The sequence below is a fragment of the Labeo rohita genome, chromosome 21 (assembly GCF_022985175.1).
Source record: "Labeo rohita strain BAU-BD-2019 chromosome 21, IGBB_LRoh.1.0, whole genome shotgun sequence".
Lineage (NCBI taxonomy): Eukaryota > Metazoa > Chordata > Actinopteri > Cypriniformes > Cyprinidae > Labeo > Labeo rohita.
This window is the reverse complement of record NC_066889.1, coordinates 1,866,003-1,886,761: the sequence shown is the minus strand read 5'-3', so window position 1 is coordinate 1,886,761 and position 20,759 is coordinate 1,866,003. Positions and strand designations below refer to the sequence as shown.

Here is a 20,759-nt window from a genome sequence, read left to right as displayed (position 1 = left end):
GACAAGTATTATAAATTAATGTATTAAAACTGTAATTGCAATAATTCATTAAATCATACAGTGCATTATACGGTGCATTACGAGGCATAATTAATGCATTAAATCTTTTAAAATGCATTATGTGTAAAACTTAAAGCCTTTATGCATAATGTTATATATTTTCATAAAAAATTGCAACCAGAGTTAAAATGCATTATACTATTTGAATGCTTGTCGTGTTTCAATGCATTATATTTTCTAAAGGTGTAACAATAAGTAGACAAGTATTATAATGTATTATAATTGTGATTGCAATTATTCATGAAATCATACAATGCATCATAAGATGCATTACGAGGCATAATTAATGCATTAGATCTTTTAAAATGCACTGTGTAAAACTTAAAGCCTAATTACTTAAAGCCTTTATGCATAATGTTATATATTTTCGTAAATAATTGCAACCAAAGTTAAAATTCATTATAGTATTTGAATGTTTACTTGTCGTGTTTTAATGCATTACACTTTCTAAAGGTGTAAGAATAAGTAGACAAGTATTATAATGTATTATAACTGTGATTACAATTATTCATGAAATCATACTATGCATTAAGAAGCATAATTAATGCATTAAATCGTCTTTTAAAATGCATTATGTGTAAAAGCTTTATGTGTTACCAAAATTATTTATTGAGTTTTACATTTTAATGGTTCATTTTATTATTAGCTCAAACCCCAGATGGGAAACTCAGATGGAAACTATAGTTTGTTTACTTTGCGTTGTCTATGAGTATAAATCATGAGTCGGTTTTGAGTCGCCATCAGTGCACTTACAAGTCTATCCATCTTTCCATACAGCAGAAAACAAAAACCAGTCGACACAAAATGACACATTGTGTCTCCGCGCTGAGCTAGGCCTGTTATTTGTCATCTCGCGAAAGTGAATTTTTCAGCCTTTGTGATGAAATCATCTTTTATCTTGATGCTGTAAATATTTCTGTGGACACAAACAGAAACAGGAGAGCTTGAAAAGCGCACTTCTAAAATATTAATGCGTGAGGGAAATAAAAGCAGACAGACATTCCCAACAAACGACCAGAGAAACACAAATGCTTGAAACTTCTACCTCTCTTCACCACTTAACAATCTGTTAAACCTCCACAGAACAAATAAATAAGCCGAGCTGCTGAAAAACGATAGAGCTGAAACAAATAAATGAGAGAAATGAGACCTTGAAGGTCTCGTCTTTTCATACAGAACTTAAGTAGCACAAGCATCTGATCCAAATAACAGCCTATTACAGAGTGTAATGGACCGCACTCAACCAATAAAGTGCTTTCTAATAAGGGGCTACTCTGTAAACAATACAGCACCGTGCTGGAATCGACAGGCCCCTCCAAACGAGCCCATTTGCCTGGGCCCGCTCTCACCGTTTCATGGACTGTTTTTATTATTATCATCATCGTCCTTGCAGGGAGCCGCAAATTCACTCCCACAGTACCGAGTGCTGCCAGCAACCACTGAAATGACAGCTGTAATCCACTGCTGCGTCAGAGGGGTGTACGGAGGATATTTTTCATATGCTTCGTTACATGATCTGCCCATTACGCATCTGTCTGTTTATCTACCCTCGCCACCGTCTGCCTTTATCTGCTTCCCGTGAGGAAGGATCGTACCGAGAAGCGAAATTTGCTTGGATCCGTGTGGCTGCAGGTCCAGGCCGTTCTTCAGCCAGGTGAGTTTAGGGTTTGGAATACCATCTGCATGGCAGCGCAAGCTGGCACCGACGCCGGGTTCCTGGGCTTGAGTCTCTGGATAGACCAGGATTACTGGAGGCACTACAAGGACAAAGAGACAGAAGCAGACCGTGAACAACAGAGAAAGTGATTCAAGTCCAGAACAACTGCTTTGTTTTGGATTCCCCTCCTTGTGTTTGTTAGAACCAGTCATTAAAGTCCCCCTGTAGTGAAAATCAAGATTTTTTATGTTGTTTATTTGTCTATGTGGTGTTTTTAATATGCTTTCAGACAAACCATGTGTCAGTCCATTAATCAACACCACTGCTGAGCATTTTCTCCGTAAAACTGTAGTTTCCCAAAGGCTGTCCCAGAAATGCGGTTTGTGCTACGTCACAAATCTCAGTAACCAATCACGTCAAAAGATAGATTCCTATTATTAGCATGCAAAATATACCAATAGGATTATCAGCACAAAACCAAATATTAAATAGAGAATATAGAGCATTAAATAAAGCACAACCGCTAGGCGCTAACTGCTAACTTGAAAAATAACCCGCGGCAACAATGTAAAAGTAGCCCGGAGTCAGACGCACCTCTCCCGTGTTGCCGTCTGCACTTTATTCACATATGCTCGTGGGCGCAAACTGGAATCACAAACTAGGCTGCATTTGAGCCTTCAAGGCATTTTGAGGGCACAACATGCCAAGTAAGTAATTTTAAAAAATTTTACAGTATCTACATATAAACATAGTTTTATCAGTTATTATCCGTGTTTCGCCATTATATCGCATTTACTACAGTTCAGTTAGTGGATCAGGGGGGTTCTGGCTGGTGTAACTGTGTGGGGGCGGGGCTAATTTACATATTCATAGATCCACGTATAGTAAATGAGTTGTGTTCAAGCTGTTTTAAGGCATGAGAAAATTATTTTCACAAGAAAAAAACATTTAAATATGTAATTTTGATGATCAAAGGTCAGTTTTAAAGGGGTCATTGGATGCAAAGTTCACTTTTACATGTTGTTTGAACATTAATGTGTGTTGGCAGTGTATGTACAAATCTACCCTATAATGATAAAAATCCATGCAGTGGTTTTTAATTAATCTGTAAAAATAATATCCCCTTTTTCAGATCGAGCCATTCTCAGATGCCCGTTGTTGTGGCGTCAAAACCAACAGAGGCCGCTCCCACCATAGTTGATTGACATGAGCATCTTACCTAAGATCAGCTGTAACAGTCAAACCTCCATGTTTCAATGCCAGAGCAGGGATGTAAGTTAGACAAAGATATTTCCGATTGAGGTGTTGTGTTGCTGGATGTAATAATGAACATAGTGGTCGTCATTTACTCCCGACATCTGAGCCGCTGAAGATGCAGTGCATTACGTTTGTTTGTGAATGGAATGCACCTCGTGATCTACATAAATGCGTCTATGTTTGCACAAATCATTCGTGATCCAGCTTCACTTACAACAAAGTGAGTATAAGGTTTTTTTAATGAATCTCTGCAATCACCTTTCCTAATAACGTGCTAGTTAGCAAGTTTTGTGGCTAAACGCATTAAATGTGGCTAAAGTAAACAATCTCTCAGAGCAGCAGAGAGAAGAGAGGGGCAGGGCGAGCAGAGCGCATTTGCATTTAAAGGAACAAACAATCAGAATGGGATGATTTTTGCAGAGCTCATTTTGACAAGCTAAAAAGGGTGTTGTTTTACACAACCAGAATTCTTAACCAAAGTATATTACAGACTTTTTATTAAGACCCTAAAGTATCATATCAACTTGAAAATGGGCATCCGATGACCCCTTTTAAGGGATAAAAATTTTGACTACAGGGAGACTTTAAATAAAATATATGTGAGGGGATTTGAGCTGCAAATACACTTCCCGTCTCAAGGTTCCTCACTGTATCGCACTTCAATTAGACAAAACAAGCTCTCTAACAATCATGCTTATTTTCTCTGTTAATTAAAAACCCAGTATATTTTCATAAAACAGCGTGATTGTTATCTTTGTTTCAATACAGTGATTGTTTATATGCCTTTATATGCCTCGATGAAGAACGATGCCCTGTAATTGAATGGTTGAATGATCAAAAGGTGAAAACTATTCTCTATTGCAATGCAATTTCAAAAGGTTTGAAAGCAAACAAATGGCTTCTTTGTTCAGTAGCACTTATTATATATCAGGGTTAGTGTTGTCGGTACCAAGTCAATACTTAAATTTTAAGAACATAACAATAACAGCCTTTCTGCAGCACAGGGTCATTCTGGTACCCGCTGATAGGCGGCTGCTTTCAAATGCTCCCATATTTGAGTGACAAGCATCAAAAGTTTTGCAGCATTGAGCTTTGTAGCCAATCACAAGCATGATTGTTGAACCTGTGAACCCAATGACCAGAATTTGCTCAATACACCAGAGTTTGTTCATTGTTCATTGTTCATTACAGACAGATTCTTTTTCTTATAACGGTAGTTTTCATTCTGTCAGTGCGCTTGCACTGTGGCTGAACTGAACAACTATAGACTACATTTGCTATAAAAGAAGCATCTTTGCTTGCCGTCTGTATATAACCTTGCTCACTTTTTGTATAATAATCCTTTCATAATTTGAATAAAAGTTTTTTTATGCTGCAGTGTACACACTGCAAAGTTTTAGGAGTCACAACTGTATTAAAATGCAGAACTGAATGCATAAAACATCAGAAAAGCTGACTGAGATGATATTCAGAAAGCAGACATAATAACGTTCTTAGAAGATTCTTCTGGCATGATCATTTTATTTGCAAAATATCCCATGCGTTGAGGTCACACAGAAATCATTTCATCAATAGTCTAAAACCAGTGGTGTACTGAAGTCCTAAACAAGTAGGAAAATAAATGTTTCTATGTTGTTGGATTATTAGTAATTTATAAATACATATATATTTTTTTATAAATACATATATGCATAAATAAATAAATCATACAGTATTGTAATTTTAACATGGTGCTTTGGATTTATATTTATTGTAAAAAGTGCTTTACAGAGGAAATCGGAACGTAATGTTTCTTTTATGCTAGAAAAAAGTAACTTGATACAAAGTAAATATTTTATTAAATGCTTTGGTTTTAGTACAGTGGCAACATGAAAGCCAATTATGGCTGCATATGCCTTTTTGACTCTCAAAGTGACGTTAGCTGGTGACTTGCATTTTATGAATCACCAAGAAGTCTTTACTGTTCTACTGAAGAAAAAAAATGGCCTACATCTTAGATGGCCTGAGGGTGAGTAAATTAACAGCTAATGATGTTCATTTTTCGGTGAACTGTCTCTTTAAAGTAAGTGATACATGATATCACTGCCACACTTAACATTTACATTATTGTCATTATTACTAGTGTTGGGAAAAGTTATCTTTAAAAGTAATGCATTACAATATTGCGTAACTCCCTAAAAAACTAACTAATCGTGTTTGTTACTTTTTGTAGAAAGTAATGCGTTATGTTACATATTCTCATCTGGGCTGGGCTTGCTTGTACGTTTTTAATACCATCTCTTGGTCACACATTATTTTAAGGTCCAGTTCTTGCTATTAACAAACTATTAACTATGGATTTTGCCTCAATAAACTAATAATTATACTAATTTGCTACTTATTAATAGTTATTAAGGTAGATGTTAAGTTTAGGTATTGGTATGATTAGGGGTATAGAATATGGTCACGCAGAATATGTGCTTTATAAGTACTAATAAACAGCCAATGTGTTAAATGTGTTAATAGTAATGCTAATAAGTAACTAGTTAATAGTGAGAATTGATCCCTATACTAAAGTGTTACCAAACTCTTCAGCAATAAAAAAATAATGAAACTTAAATGTTATGTTTATCTAAGTAATTTTTGTGTATTAGTATGGTTAAATTGATTCATCGAAGATCAGTAGCAGATACATAGACGGGATTAAATACATAAAGGATATTTGTATTATTTAACAGATTTAATTATTGCAGGTTTGCATCATATTCTGAGTTTGCATTTTACTGTTTTTATTAATTTTGAGGAATGCAGAATCTGTTTTTGTGCAGGTGAAAAGTGCAAATGCATGTTCACATTTAGTCTAGAACTACAGTAACATCATGTTCACACAGCGCATACAAAAGTAACTCAGATATGTTCTTGTAAATGTAAAAGTAATGTGTTACTTTACTAGTTACTTCAAAAAGTAATCAGATTACATAACTCACAGTACTTGTAATGCGTTAGCACCAACACTGTTTATTACTATAGTTCAATTGCCCTGCTAAAAAGAAAAAAAAGAGGACCATCACAGAAAGTTCTGTTACTGAAACCATTACAAACATTACAAAGCATCAACTTTTAACCATTAAAACCATTAAAAATGGTTTTCTGTAGTGTGTTTTGGGACATATTCCATTAGGATTTATTGGTTTTAACAAGCCACCAATAGAAGGTGACCAATTACCAGTAGAGACCAACAGGGTCCATTACAGTTTCCATTAAAACCAATACAAGTCCCATTATAGCCAGTAAAACCATTACAAATTTTGTGACAGTGTTTACTGTTTTTTTTTCAGCAGGGATGGACACTGTATTAAAGGGGTCATCGGATGCCCATTTTCCACAAGTTGATATGATTCTTTAGGGTCTTAATGAAAAGTCTATAATATACTTTGGTTAAAAATCCTCAATGGTAGTGTAAATCATCCTGTTCTGGTCGAGGTTGCTTTAAATGTTAATGAGCTCTGCTCACTCCGCCCCTCTCTTCTCTCTGTGGAGTGACGAGCCTGTTTACTTTAGCCACATTTAGCCACGTTTAGCTGCTAAACTTGCTAACTAGCATGTTATTAGGAAAGGCGATCACAAAGATTCATAAAAAAACCCTTATATTCACTTCTGCTGTAAGTGAAGCTGGATCATGAATGAGACGGACATATGACATAGACGGACATATGTAGATTATGAGTCGCATTCCCTTCACAAACAAACGTAACGTTAATCCACTGCATTTTCAGCAGCTTAGATGTAGGGAGTAAATGACGACCACTATGTTCTTTATTACATCCAGCAACATGCGACACCACCCCGACAGGCATCTGAGAACGGCTTGATTTGAAAAAGGGAATATTATTTTTACAGATTAATTAAAAACCACTGCATGGATTTTTATCATTATAGGGTAGATGTGTAAATACACTGCCAACACACATTAATGTTCAAACAACATCTAAATGTGAATTTTGCATCCGATGACCCCTTTAAAAATGAAGGTACACTGCTTGATTTATCCATTTGACAGCTTTATCAGACATTACAACAAAATTTCACAAAAGCAAACATATATGAAAGATTCTACTACTAACCATTCACCTGGAGCACGTGGGTCTGGGACAGCTCCTCGTAGCCGTACGCGTGACAACTGTAGTTGCCCATGTGAATGGTAGTCACCTTAGTAATGTAGAGCGAGCCGTCGTCGCCAAAGTCCTATTTGAACGGGAAGAAAGAGACAGAGAATAAAACAGCAGGAAGTCACGGGATGAATAGACGATGCATCAACGGCGTCCCATGAGCGTGCGGGCGCAGGGGTTTGTTCCTTACTGTCATGCTCTCTCAGGCTGATAAATGGTAAGGGTTAAAAATATAGCCAGCATTAGCGTGATTAATGAAGCCAGTTGTGGTTTTGTGAGGATGCATCCCCTCATCTGGGGCTTGGAGCCGACTCAAGGGGGATTAAAACATTAAACTGTTTTGTAGTTATATGAGTTTGCAGAGGGTAAATGATTTAAGGACACGAAAGCTCGCTCTTAAACCCTAACACACCTGCAGCTTTATAGGGCGCGCACCGAAAAGGGCTCGACTGCCGTACTGGGAACAAAACAGCGATTTGTTTGTTTAGGAGGTCGTCGCTAATCCAGTGAGATGGATGATCGGCTCTTGTAAAAACACGACTTTGCCTCCGAGTGCTGAAGTTTTAGAATGAAGAGGGCAAAAGTGACTCTCTTCCAAGGACACGATGCTGTGGAAACCCGACGACTAAAACTAATTACTTTTTTTTTATTAAATACAGATTATGTGACTGATAGTACCTCAACCTCTGCCGCATAGTATGCCGCATAAGGAGGACTCGTAGTGGTTTTCATCACTGGAGCTGTATTGGCTGCCACTTTCAGATGAAATCTAATTACGAGTTTGTCATTCACATTTTGAAATCAATTGTCAGATGATGATGAGGTTTAACCGAGAGAACAGCACTAGAACTGTACAGTTAACAAGCCACTAATTCAAGCGACTGGAAAACACAAAGACACAAGGGAAATTCAGCTGTTATCAGTTTTGGAAACGCCAACATTTCCACTCTGAAATGATTTAGAGATGAGTGTTTGTCACACAGCCGTGCCAATTCATCTCTAGGGAAACCGAAGGAGCTGTCTGACACTGTTTAAACTAATAAACCATTAGGCATTGCATGTTTTTTGGTAATGCATATAAATGGTATATGAATATGATAATCATCTGAAAACATTACTGCGCCATGGCCTGTACATTAATATTACTGACCGAGTATAGTATTAATAAAACAGATGAAGTGAAAGTGAGGAAGGACTGACACAAGCCTTAATGAAATTTTGTGGGGTTAACATGGGAATGATCAACGATTTCCATATTCAAACATCATGATATTTACACAATACTGGAGAAACACAACATCATAAAACATTTTCTGTGCATCATAAAACATCATAAAACATTTTCACCTGACTGTCATTTTTCAGAGCAAACAAGAGAAAAAGAAAGGATTAGGGAGAAAATATATAAAATAAAGCAAAGAAAAGGAATTACTGAATGTATACTAAAGTCAATATGAAAGCCTTCGATGGAATAAAAAAAAAATAAAAAAAAAAGGTAATTACGACTTTTTATCTCACAATTCTGACTTTTCTTTCTACAAAATCAAAAAAGCCACTCACAAAAGCTAGTGAAAGCGTTTTATTGGCAATATCCTCCACTAAATGCTTCTGGAGGAGCTGAGGTTCATTTGCACGCTTCTCCTCGCTTTAGATCACACAACAGACTGCAGATTGAGGTCAGGACTCTGGCTTGGCCTTTCTAAAATTTAGAGCTTCTTCAGTTTGAACTCTCAGCTGTTCATTTACTCCCATGTCCCTGCTGTGTTGTAAGAGTCGTCCTGTGTGGAGTTTTACAGTTGTACAGCCTACATGGTGTTAGATCAAGTCTCAATGTCAGAAATCTCAGATCTGACCCCGGACACCGGTTCCTGACACAAGATATCTGTTTTGTCTCATATCCAAACCCAGACAACAAAGTTTTCTCTGATACCCAAAACCTGCTAACAGCAAGTGTTAACTTTCTGGTACTCAAAACCAGTGTTTTGACTGGTATCCAAAACTGTATTAACAATCTTCTAACAGCCAAGATGTTGATTCAGAATGCCAGAGAAAAGCAGAAGCAGGAGACAGAGTGATGATAAAAATGAGCAGTTTATCAAATAATCTTAGTTGCGTAAGTTTCAACACAAATCAAACAAGTGTTGTTATAATAAACTGCTTCAAATCAACATTCCATAAAACCTTCAAATTGCAATATTATCTCTTATCTCTTATTTACACTCCATGAAACTCCACAATCAAAAGATTAAACAACAAAAGCAAGCATTGCAAGAGCAAGGAAAAATACTATGAAGAATATAAATACAATAAAAAAGACAAATAATTAAATGATAAATAATAGAAATCAAATGACATGACTAATGATTACAAATGATTATAAATGATTATAAAACAAAAGTTAAGGAAATGAAGGAAATGGATACTTAATATACTTCAAAAAAAAAAAAAAAAAAAAAGCACACGTTTTAATGAGATTCCCCTTGTAAAATTAGAATTGCAGCTACAAAATATTACATTATTGGGGTTGTTTTAACCCATGGACATTAAAAAAAAAAAAGGCTGACTTGGCAACACTGATCTTCACTGCAACAATATAATAATATCCAGGCACTTTAAGTAAAGTGAAGAGACTTAAAGAAATTCAGTTATCTCCAATCTTTGCCTCAGTTTGTCTTACACAGAAGCTCCCATTCTGTCTATTTTCCTCATACAGAGACGGTAGGGTCAAATGCTTTCCTCATTCAAAAGCATAGGAATGATAGAAAAATGTGTGAACGTAAACTGGCTGTTCCATTAAAAAGGATTTACATATAGATAAATGAATAGTACTGTGTATAAATATGTATAAAACAATGACTTACAAATATATCGCTGAACTCACCGGTGTGAACTTATCATTGGTCATTAACAATACAAAAGTGAACAAACTTCCAGTTTGAGGTTTACCACTACATCCTCGTGACCAGTGTTGGGAGGTAAAGCATTACAAGTAACGCAAGTTATGTAATCAGATTACTTTTTAAAGTAATGCATTACTTTTAAATTGACAAGAAAAGTATAAAAACATAAAAGTAACACAAAAGTAACATACAGCATTAGGGGAGCATGTTGAACTAGATGAGTGTGAAACTAATGTGGATAAAAATTATACTCTGAACCCCACTTAATTTTACACAAACTGAGAAATTCAAGAATTGTTAGGCTGTGCCCCGTGCTCCCCTACTTTCCATAAAAAGTAACTAAGTAATTGCATTAGTTACTTTTTCATGGAGTAATGCAATATTGCAACACTGCAACACCCAACACTGCTCGTCACACACCATCCCCTTAAAATCAACGTTTCACTGCTATGTTGACAAGTGTGACAGAAACTGACAAATACTGAACGCACCCAAATTACTACACAGCAATAAACCGCACCATATGCCTCAGTTTTAAAGATCAGTCAACAATGAGAAATCACGTAGAATAAACTCATCTTTTCCCCTGGTAAAATATAAATGACCCGTCTGAGAAATCAGAGGCAATCAATGCAAAAGACCTGTTCCCCACAATCAAAACACAATTACACATGCTGATGCTTCGGTTTTGTGGTGCAAGACACAATCACGTTTTTATTTAGTTTCCCATTTTGTCTGGCCCGTGTCGCTCTTCTGATTCTCTCTCGGGCGGCTTACGAAGCTGAACGTGTCATTCGGCGCCCGTTCTCGTTGACCCGCGCATCGTCATTGACTGGGTCAGCGTTGCAACATTCAACAAACACTTCATTAACATGCAATTAGAGTATTGTAATGAGCAAGCACATAAACACAACCCCATGCTGTCAGGAACGCAGGTGAGCTAAACACAAGCGTGACACACCTCATTAAACACTACCCATACCCACCCTGAGCATGCCTGCTTCTCAAAACCTACACATGATTTGCAGTCCTTTGAAATCAGCACGGCTCCTGGCCCAACTCCTGAGACCACGATCATTATGTTATTTCCAATTACATCATGATATGAAGTGCAGAAACACAAATATGTTTAGTAATTGGAAATGGAAAGCGTGCCTCCGAATAGCGAGCATGTGTCCTGATAATGAACATTAACATTTGTAATTTGTGTTGGCATGAGCTTCACTTCTCAAACATACTGATTAATTGGTGAAAATCAATGCAACTGGACCCCGACCGAGCTTTGTGTTCTGGTTGATTATCAGATATTCAGCAGCTGCCCAATTAACAGGAGGATGTAATCATTTCACATCAGAAAAGAAGCTCTGCAGGGTTCCTCACCTTGAGAACGTGTTCTGAGCACAACATTCCCTTATAATCCAGAACACTGTGAACACTTTACTTCATGCACGATGCAAATAACCAAGTTTGCACATTCACGAAAGCACCACGGCACATACGTGTGCTACTTTCCTGAACGACTGACTGGCAGAGAAGAAATTGTTGAATAAAGTATTTTTTAAAGGAGAAGTCCACTTCCAGAACAACAATTTACAGATAATGTACTCACCCCCTTGTCATCCAAGATGTTCATGTCTTTCTTTCTTCAGTTGTAAGGAAATTATGTTTTTTGAGGAAAACATTTCAGGATTTTTCTCCATATAATGGATTGATATGGTGCCCCGAGTTTGAAATTCCAAAATGTAGTTTAAATGCGGCTTCAAACGATCCCAAATGCGGTTATAAGCGATCCCAGCCGAGGAAGAAGGGTCTTATCAAGCGAAACGATTGGTTATTTTCATCAAAATAATAGAATTTAAATACTTTTTAATGTCAAATGCTCATCTTGTCTTGCTCTTCCCAACATTTGTTTTTCCCGGTTCATGACAGTTAGGGTATGTTGAAAAACTCCCACTTCATGTTCTCCCTCAACTTCAAAATCGTCCTATATCACTGTTTGACCTTTTTTGGTTTGATCTTCTTTGCATGTTCACTTTGCAAAGACTGGGTTGGTACTTCTGCAGTGATGTAGGATGATTTTGAAATGATTTTTGAAGTTGAGGGAGAAAATACGATTGGAGTTTTTCCACATACCCGAACTGTCTTGAGCCACAATACACAGAGTTCATGGAGAGAAAGACAAGATGAGCGTTTGACAGTAAAACGTATTTAAATTGTATTTTTTTATAGAAAATAACTGAGATAAGACCCTTCTTCCTCGGCTGGGATCATTTAAAACCACATTTGGGATTGTTTGAAACCGCATTTAAACTGCATTTTGGAAGTTCAAACTCGGGGCACCATATCAGTCCATTATATGGAGAAAAGTCCTGAAATGTCAAAAAACAATTTCTTTATGATCTTGGATGACAAGGGGGTAAGTACATTATCTGTAAATTGTTGTTCTGGAAGTGAACTTCTCTTTTAAGTACACAAAAGTATTCTCGTAGCTTTATAATATTATGGTTGAACCACTGATGTCACATGGACTATTTTAACAATGTCCTTACTACCTTTCTGGGACAGAAAGCCTTCAGACTTAATTTGTGTTCCAAAGATGAATGAAGGCCTTACAAGTTTGGAACAACATTAGGGTGAGTAATTAATGACAGAATTGCGAACTATGCCTTTTAGTAAAGTGTTACTGAAATTTCATATGCAATTCAAATACATTAATTGTTTGTCAGCCAACCAAAACATGTTCTTTATAAAATCTACATAAACTGTAAGAATACTTGTCAGTCCCTTATGAAAATTAACCATGGTTTTACTACAAATAAAACCAAAAAACCAGGGTTTCTATAGTTAAAGCATTGTAACCACAAATTAACAATGGTCTTGCTACACTAACCACAGTTTATCCATTGTATTTGTAGTAAAACTATTGTTATACAAATAGTAATCAATGCATTAAAAAACATGGTTACTACACTTTTACTTTAATAAAACCATGGTTAATTTTTGTAAGACGTATTTCTCTAGCAGTGATTATTCATGTTGACTTCAAAACCGTCTTAAATTAGGATAATCTTTGTGAAATCAGTTTGTCAGCATACTTTATATCAGGGGTTCTCAAATCTGACCCTTGAGGTCCACTTTCCTGTAGAGTTTAGCTCCAACCCTGATCAAATTCACCTGGCTGTAGTTTTCTAGTGATCCTGAAGACCATGATTAGTTCTGGTATGGGAACGTAATGAACCTTGAGGGGTGAGAGTTATATCATTGTGCTATTAATTAATTACAATTAGTGATGGTCAAAACAATGATATGTTTTGTGTTTACCTACTACACTTTTAGTTTATACTTGTTTAAATTATGCTTTAAAATATGCATTTTACGTTCCACATGTGATGACACCCATTTAATGCGACACCACACAATGGCATTGGGGCATGTTGTCACTGCATCTTTATTCTCAGACATAATGGTGCTGCTGTTCAATAGTGTAATATCGAAGTACTCACATTTATATCCTCCAGATCCAGGAAGTTGAGGATGATGCCGTTTCTCTTCCAGATGATGGGCGGTCTCAGGGTGCCCTGAATGGCGCAGGACAGCACGGCGCTCAGGCCGACGGTCACTGTTGTGATGCTCAGGCGCTTGTCATCGGCTAGACTGAGCTGAACCACCTCTGCAAGACAAAACAACATTATTGCAATTTAGTTAGTCCATGCATGTACATGTATTACTTGAAAAATATGTCATTTATATCTGCCTTTTGGTGTTTGAAGGTTAAAATACCTTCTGCTGTCTCAGTTTAATATGCTATTATTAGGCTGTCTCTCCTGTGACAATAGCGATAAGTTAATCATGACCGATTCGTTCATTTTGAATGAATCCTTTAATGACTCTGGAGTAACAAGTGGTCTCAGAGAGTGACTTGTTAATTTTTTGTGCGACTGTGGATGCAAAACATTTCATTCATCAAAGAAATGAAGTAAACTATTCTGTTCCCTGTACACATGACTCTGCAATATTATTATGAATATTGTCACACTATAAAGCTTAAAAACTGCTTTAAGTCAAGTGTGCATTGAGGAAGACAAGCTCCTGGACTAGGAGACTTGAATAAAGATTTGTTCATTTTACTAAATGAGATTCAAAAATCCAAGTCAGCAAAATAATCTAATCTTTGTTTGCAACACCACATACATTAACATAGAGCATTGTTTTACAGTGACTGTAATCGTAAAAGTACAATCCAAATGAAAACACCTCCATCAGAATAAAAATGGCTTTTCAATCAGAATCTGAACTGTCTTAATAGTTGAGATTCTAGGGGTGCACAATAATTGTTAAATTAGTAAAAAATTCACATTTCATTCAATTCACTTTTACATAAGCACAAATCAGGTAAAATGTCAATGCACATGATTTGCTCACAGATTTAGTTGTAGCAAACAGAGCGAATGTTTGCAGTTGAATATCTCAATAGAGATCCCTAAACATGGTTGCCAGGTTTGGGTAGATGAAGTACACCACTGGGCAGAAAATGTATTAATTCAAAACAAATGCTCTGATTGGGGATTTAAAATCATGACATCTGGCAACCACAACCATGAATGCTTGTGAAGGTTTGTTATCAGTGCAGGATAATGCAAATGCCACATTAAAATGAAATGTTTCAGGATAAATAACCAGCAAGCAAACATATGCTTAACTCTTTCTGCATCAGTGGATTGTATTATGTTGTATGAATATTTGAACATGCAATATGTCATATCAAGAAAGAACAGAGCCTCTGCTTTTAAACAAAAAATATATTTTTATTTTATTCTAGCTCTGTGCATTTTTAATGAACAGTGAGTGTGGGTAAATTTCATTAAAAAAAAAAAAAAAAGAAAAAGCAGCTGCTAGATTCTTGCTCCTGTCAAAAACTATGTTTGGATTTACAATGATCAAAACACTGATGGAGTAGATAGAGTTCATCAACACCTCCAAAGTCCTAAACCACAGTCCTAAACTACTTTCTGGGTCAATATTTCATTTGGTAACATAGGTAGTTTTGATTTATATGCTGTTTAAAGGGGTGCTTGAATGTGATTTCACTTTTTTAACTTTAGTTTAACTTTAGTGCTGTTTGAGCATAAACAATACATGCAAAGTTGCAAGGCTGAAAGTTCAATGCAAACGGAGATATTGTCTTATAAATTCATGTCGTCAAAACTAGCATATGTTTTCGATCGTTTCGCTAGATAAGACCCTTCTTTCTCGGCTGGGATCATTTATAACCACATTTGGGATCGTTTGAAGCCGCATTTAAACTGCATTTTGGAAGTTCAAAATCGGGGCACCATATCAGTCCATAATATAGAGAAAAATGCTGAAATGTTTTCCTCAAAAAACATAATTTCTTTACAACTGAAGAAAGAAAGACATGAACATCTTGGATGACAATGAGGTGAGTACATTATATGTGAATCTTGTTTTGGAAGTGGACTTCTCCTGTTGTTTCTCACATCCCCTCTGCTCTGCATCTCTCTGTGTGTGTCTCTCGCTCCCTCTTGCTCAGATCCCCCCCCACTTGCTCGAGCTCTCCTGCCCCTGACTAAACTGCCCTTTCGGTCCAGTCTAGGTGGCCTGGGTTCACGATTTCTGACGAGAGGAACCCACGATTGTGCCCTTGTATTATACACTTTATGTGTACAGACAGAGATATTTTCCACATAGCTACGAGAACTGTTAAACATAGACGCACACGCAGTTGCCGTGGTAAGTGGTGAGCAATACTTGCTTGTAAACACTTCTTACTGTTACAAAATAAACAATTACTTTACAAAACCGCTACAATACAATCATGTATTCTGCTGTATTAGGATAAAACCGTAACAGTTATATTAAAAGCTAACACAAGCAGTTGCATTTACAAATCACAGCGTATCTAAAAGTATGATACAACAACAAACAAAAACAAATACCATTCTGACGTCCTGTAAGAGCCATGCTTGCACAGGTTCTGCCGTGATTCTTTTTGCTAATATTCTCTGGGTTTCATTCAGGCTCAAATTGATAAGCAATACTGACGACGCCATTGTTTACAATACAACCGGATTGTGCTCTAGCGGTTTAGCGAATCACAACACACTGGGTCAGCTAACCAATCTAAGCCCATTGCTTATTTCTGAGGGAGGGGCTTCACAAAACCCATAAATCATCTGATTGTTTTTCAGAGAAGGGATAGAACGGCGTAGAATAAAGGTAAATTATGTGAAAAATTATGCTTTTTTTTTTTTAAACGAAGCATTAACACGTTAGACTGCACCCTATAAACACAATCAATCACATCCACCCCTTTAATGCTTGATGGTTGCATTATTTTACATATGCACCTGCTTACGCACTCTCTCATTTCTACTACTTCTTCACTTGTGTTTTGACTCAGAGGTTCATACTCTTTCAGAAGATGCGTAATACCACCCCCTACCGTATAACAGTGGAAACATGGAATGAAAAAAATCTGCCGATGGCAGGGTACCGTTGTCTCATAAATGACAGAAAAATACGTCAGTACCAGGAAAAGAGTTATCAAATCGAAAGCAGCTGAATGATCACAATTAAAAAGTGATATATCGTGCCACCCTATTTTCTATCACTGCTTCTATTACTTTCCAATTTTTTACTGTAAAGCTGCTTTGACATACTCTGTATTGTATAGAGCACTATAGAAATAAAAGTAAGATGACTTGATGAGCCATTTGATCATTTGATGAACAGCCTGTCTGTGCAAACAAGAATGGCCCAGACATCGCAAATGTCTCTGGCTGACCTCAGGTCAATAACAGTCTGGCTTTCAGATCAGTCATTTCACAGCCAGCTTGAAAATAACAGTGTTGGTGCGCTGACGGCAATCCAAGCAGATCACGCTGATGCTCCACTGCTTGAGCGAACGACGTGAGCATTTGCATTCTACTGCAGTGGATGCTCCCTGGTGCAAACAAGTTGTTTGCATGATTTCCTGACAGATCTAGGTGGGTTTAATTCTCTCAAATGAAAAGAGGTCATTTAGGAGCTGAACACATTGATTTGTCCTGGTTAGAGGGAAAATGATTTCCTGCACCTGCCTGTCAAATTGCAGCCATCAGATCTGAAAATGCAAGGTGCAAGAGGAATGGCCTGTCGCTTTAGACACGTACACCACTGCAGCCAATGCAGTACTATTCACTAACAATGAATTGTGATCCACTGTGATCCAGACACCTGCACCGGCTCTGTGGAAGCTGAACATGAGCCCAACTGCTCTGCACGTCTGTTAGAGCGCTTTTCTCCATCATTTCATCATGATTTTGTGAGTTTCTGCTGCCGAGATTACTATAAAATGTCCTTAAAAGTGTGTCTTTGACACTAAAATCTGTTCTGTGATGATGTGATTTTTATATCATTTTATGCAAGTAAAACTGAGCGTTTTTTTTTCTTCTCAAGTAAGCATCATATTCTTCTACTATATGAGCCATATACACTACCGTTCAAAAGTTTGGGGTCAGTAAGACTTGTAATAGTCTTTAAAGAAGTCTCTTATGCTCATCAAGGCTGCATTTATTTGATTGAAAATATAGAAAAAAAAACAGTAATATTGCAAAATGTTTTTACAATATAAAATAATGTTTTTTATTTTAACATACTTTAAAATAGAATTTATTCCTGTGATGAAAAGCTGAATTTTTATCAGCTGTTACTCCAGTCTTAAGTGTCACATGATCCTTCAGAAATCATTCTAATATGCGGATTTATTATTAGAATGATCAATGTTGGATAATATCAACAGTTGTGCTGCCAAATATTTTTTGGAACCTGTGATTTTTTTTTTTTTTTTTTCAGGATTCTTTCATGAATAACAAGTTTAAAAAGTACAGTGTTCATTCAAAATAGAAATATTTTATAACAATGTAAATTATTTATTATTAACTTTTAATAAACTTTTAATTATTAACTTAATACATCCTTGGTGAATAAAAGTATTAATTTCTTTAAAAAAAAAAAAAAAAAGAAAAAGAAACAATAAAAATGTACTGACCCCAAACTTTTGAACGGTAGTGTAAGTCTCATAAAAAATAAATAAATAAATAAATAAAAATTTTCAACCTTTGAAAATATTTGTTAGTACAATTGTTCTTAAATTTTGACCTTGGACCACAATACCAGTCATAAGTAGCATGGGTATATTTGTAGCAATGGCTAAAAATACATTGTATGGGTCAAAATTATTGATTTTTCTTTTACGCCAAAAATCATTAGGATATTAAGAAAAGATCTTGTTCCATGAAGATATTTTGTAAATTTCCTACTTTAAATATATCAAAACGTAATTTTTGATTAGCAATATGCATTGTTAAGAACATCATTTGCACATTTTTAAAGGTGATTTTCTCAATATTTAGATTTTTTTGCACCCTCAGATTCCAGATTTTCATACAATAGTTGTATCTCGGCCAAATATTGTCCTATTCTAACAAACCATACATCAATGGAAAGCTTATTTATTTAGTTTTCGGATAAATCTCAATTTCAAAAAACTGTGGTAATCTTAAAAATTCTGCCAGGCATTACAAGGTTAAATCTTGAACAGTTTGTCCAACGGTAATTTCCATTTACTGTTACAGTCAGTCAAAAACTGACAGCGTAACTAAGTGCAGCACCTCATTATTGCATCCCCAGGTGATGATATTTCTTTTGTCAAATATAACTTACACCAAACTGGTATGTACGTAGCCTTAGAATAGCACTTCAGAGTAGGAAGTTTTACAAAAGCGAAGACAACTTCTCCTCACAGGAGTCTAAAAGTGAATGCATCCACGCACCGCCTCAGCCCTCAAACCCTAAACCCAAAAACAGCTTCGCATTTTACAGCAAATATAAAACCTAGCATCTCCCTTTCAGGATTCAGCAGATTCCTCGTCGTTGTGCTTCTCATTTTTAGCCTCCAGCAATAAGAAACACTTTTCTTTTTCCTGGCACCATGTTGATTTTCCCCAGCAGAAAAGGCCTGGTTTGAAATTGTTTACCACCCAGACACACACACACACACACACAGAGCATAGTCTCTGAGGCAGAGATGCAGACAGACGGATGACATATCCATTGCCCATGGCTGCCCTCCCGCTGGATAGGGTTGACATGACATTATCTCTGTAATGACTCTTTGTGTTCCCCTCTCGCCCAAAAATAGCCCCTCCACACAAGTAATTGACTTGCCCGGGATTTGCAAACTATTGATCCATCAAAGCTAGCTCTTATTGCCGGCACCAGCCAAAGGCGAGAGCGCTCATTTCCCACCTAAATGAAAGCTTCCTGCAGGGTTTTTCAGACAAATGCTAAGCACACTCAAAGTGCCTCCTCAATCAGAAAGGAAAGGTGCATCAACAGCCAGAGCGTCTTTATACAGTATGTGACTTTATAACAGATGAACTTCTTTCAACGCCTCTCCACAGTGGCACAATGACTCATCTTATGAGCAGCTGATAATGCTGATGTGACGTTTACAGCTGTGTCTTTAAGACACAATGACTGGTTGTCTATGTCTTACACTATTAACCCAAAAAGCTGGAAAAAAAAGAGGTAATGAGGAAAAAAATGGCAATTAGTTACCTTAAATTGTTTGAGTTATAACATTTTCAATATTTTAAATAAGTAAGACTATTCGATTTTGAGTTTGTAGTACTTGCAGGGCTTGACATTAAGCCTTCACATATACTTGTCCTTAACTCTTTCCCCGCCAGTGTTTTTGAAAATAGTTGCCAGCCACCACCAGCATTTTTATCATTTTTACTAAAATTTCATGGCCCCCAGAATATTTTTTTTATGAATATCTGAACATGCAATACATCAAAATAAAGAACAGCACCTCTATTTAAAAAAAAAAAAAAAAAAAAAAAAAAATACTGTTTCATTCTAGCTTCCAGCATTCTTTTTTTAATCAACACTTGAACGTAGGTAAGTTTCGTGACAAAAAAAAACACAACAAAAACACTATTCTGTACGGTGATCAAAGCAAAGATGCAGTAGATCCCAAAGTTTTACAGCCTTTTACCACTTCCTGGATCGACATTTCACTTAGTAACATTTTTCATTTATATGCTGTTTGTTTATCATCACATTATTTTTCAAATGTATCTGCTTAAATATTGAGATTGCTCATTTCTGCATTTGTGATACTTGCTTCGTAAATTGATTTCTAAGGCAACCTTATTAAATGTATTCGTCTTAAATCTTATCTTAAGTTTTATCAACAAATTAAGTTAGAATGATAAGACACAATCATTCTAACTTAATTTTATTTTATTAATTTATAAATAATTTAAATGATTTTTTGAATATACAAATGATATGTTGGTAAAAATCTGTGTTGTCAAGTCTGCGGTTTTCCCACAGAATTGGGTTACTTTAACACTGTTGCCATGGGTTGTTTTTCATGTTTGTGGGTTGAAGCGACTCCAATATTTTTAGACCCTGGAATGGGAACATGTATTTAACCCCCCCGGGACGCGATCTTCACTGGGGCACCCCCCTCGAAATGTGAATGGGCTAGTTTTGGGCTAATATTGAGTAGCAGTTGGGCAGGTTTTGTTGTGAAAACCTGACAAACCTGGTAAAAATGCAATTATATTTTTGCATATGTAATTACTGCCAGTAAGTGGCGGCAAGTGTGATCGACTGAATCATTCATTTAGTCAATTCTTTCAAATGGCTGATGCATTCACAAAT

The 20,759-nt window shown here is 36.4% G+C and overlaps 1 protein-coding gene across 1 annotated transcript in view; it reads right to left on the bottom strand.

Annotated features, from left to right (window-relative positions):
- Positions 1–837: 837 nt before the first annotated feature.
- Positions 838–20,759, bottom strand: part of fstl4 (follistatin-like 4) — a 197,798-nt gene continuing 177,876 nt past the window's right edge. The window contains exons 7-10 of the mRNA XM_051093964.1: positions 13,526–13,692; positions 7,078–7,198; positions 1,656–1,817; positions 838–976 (exon numbers count right to left, since the gene is read on the bottom strand). Coding sequence (XP_050949921.1) covers positions 954–976; positions 1,656–1,817; positions 7,078–7,198; positions 13,526–13,692 — 473 coding nt within the window. The 3' untranslated portion in view covers positions 838–953. The remainder of the gene's footprint in view (positions 977–1,655; positions 1,818–7,077; positions 7,199–13,525; positions 13,693–20,759) is intronic.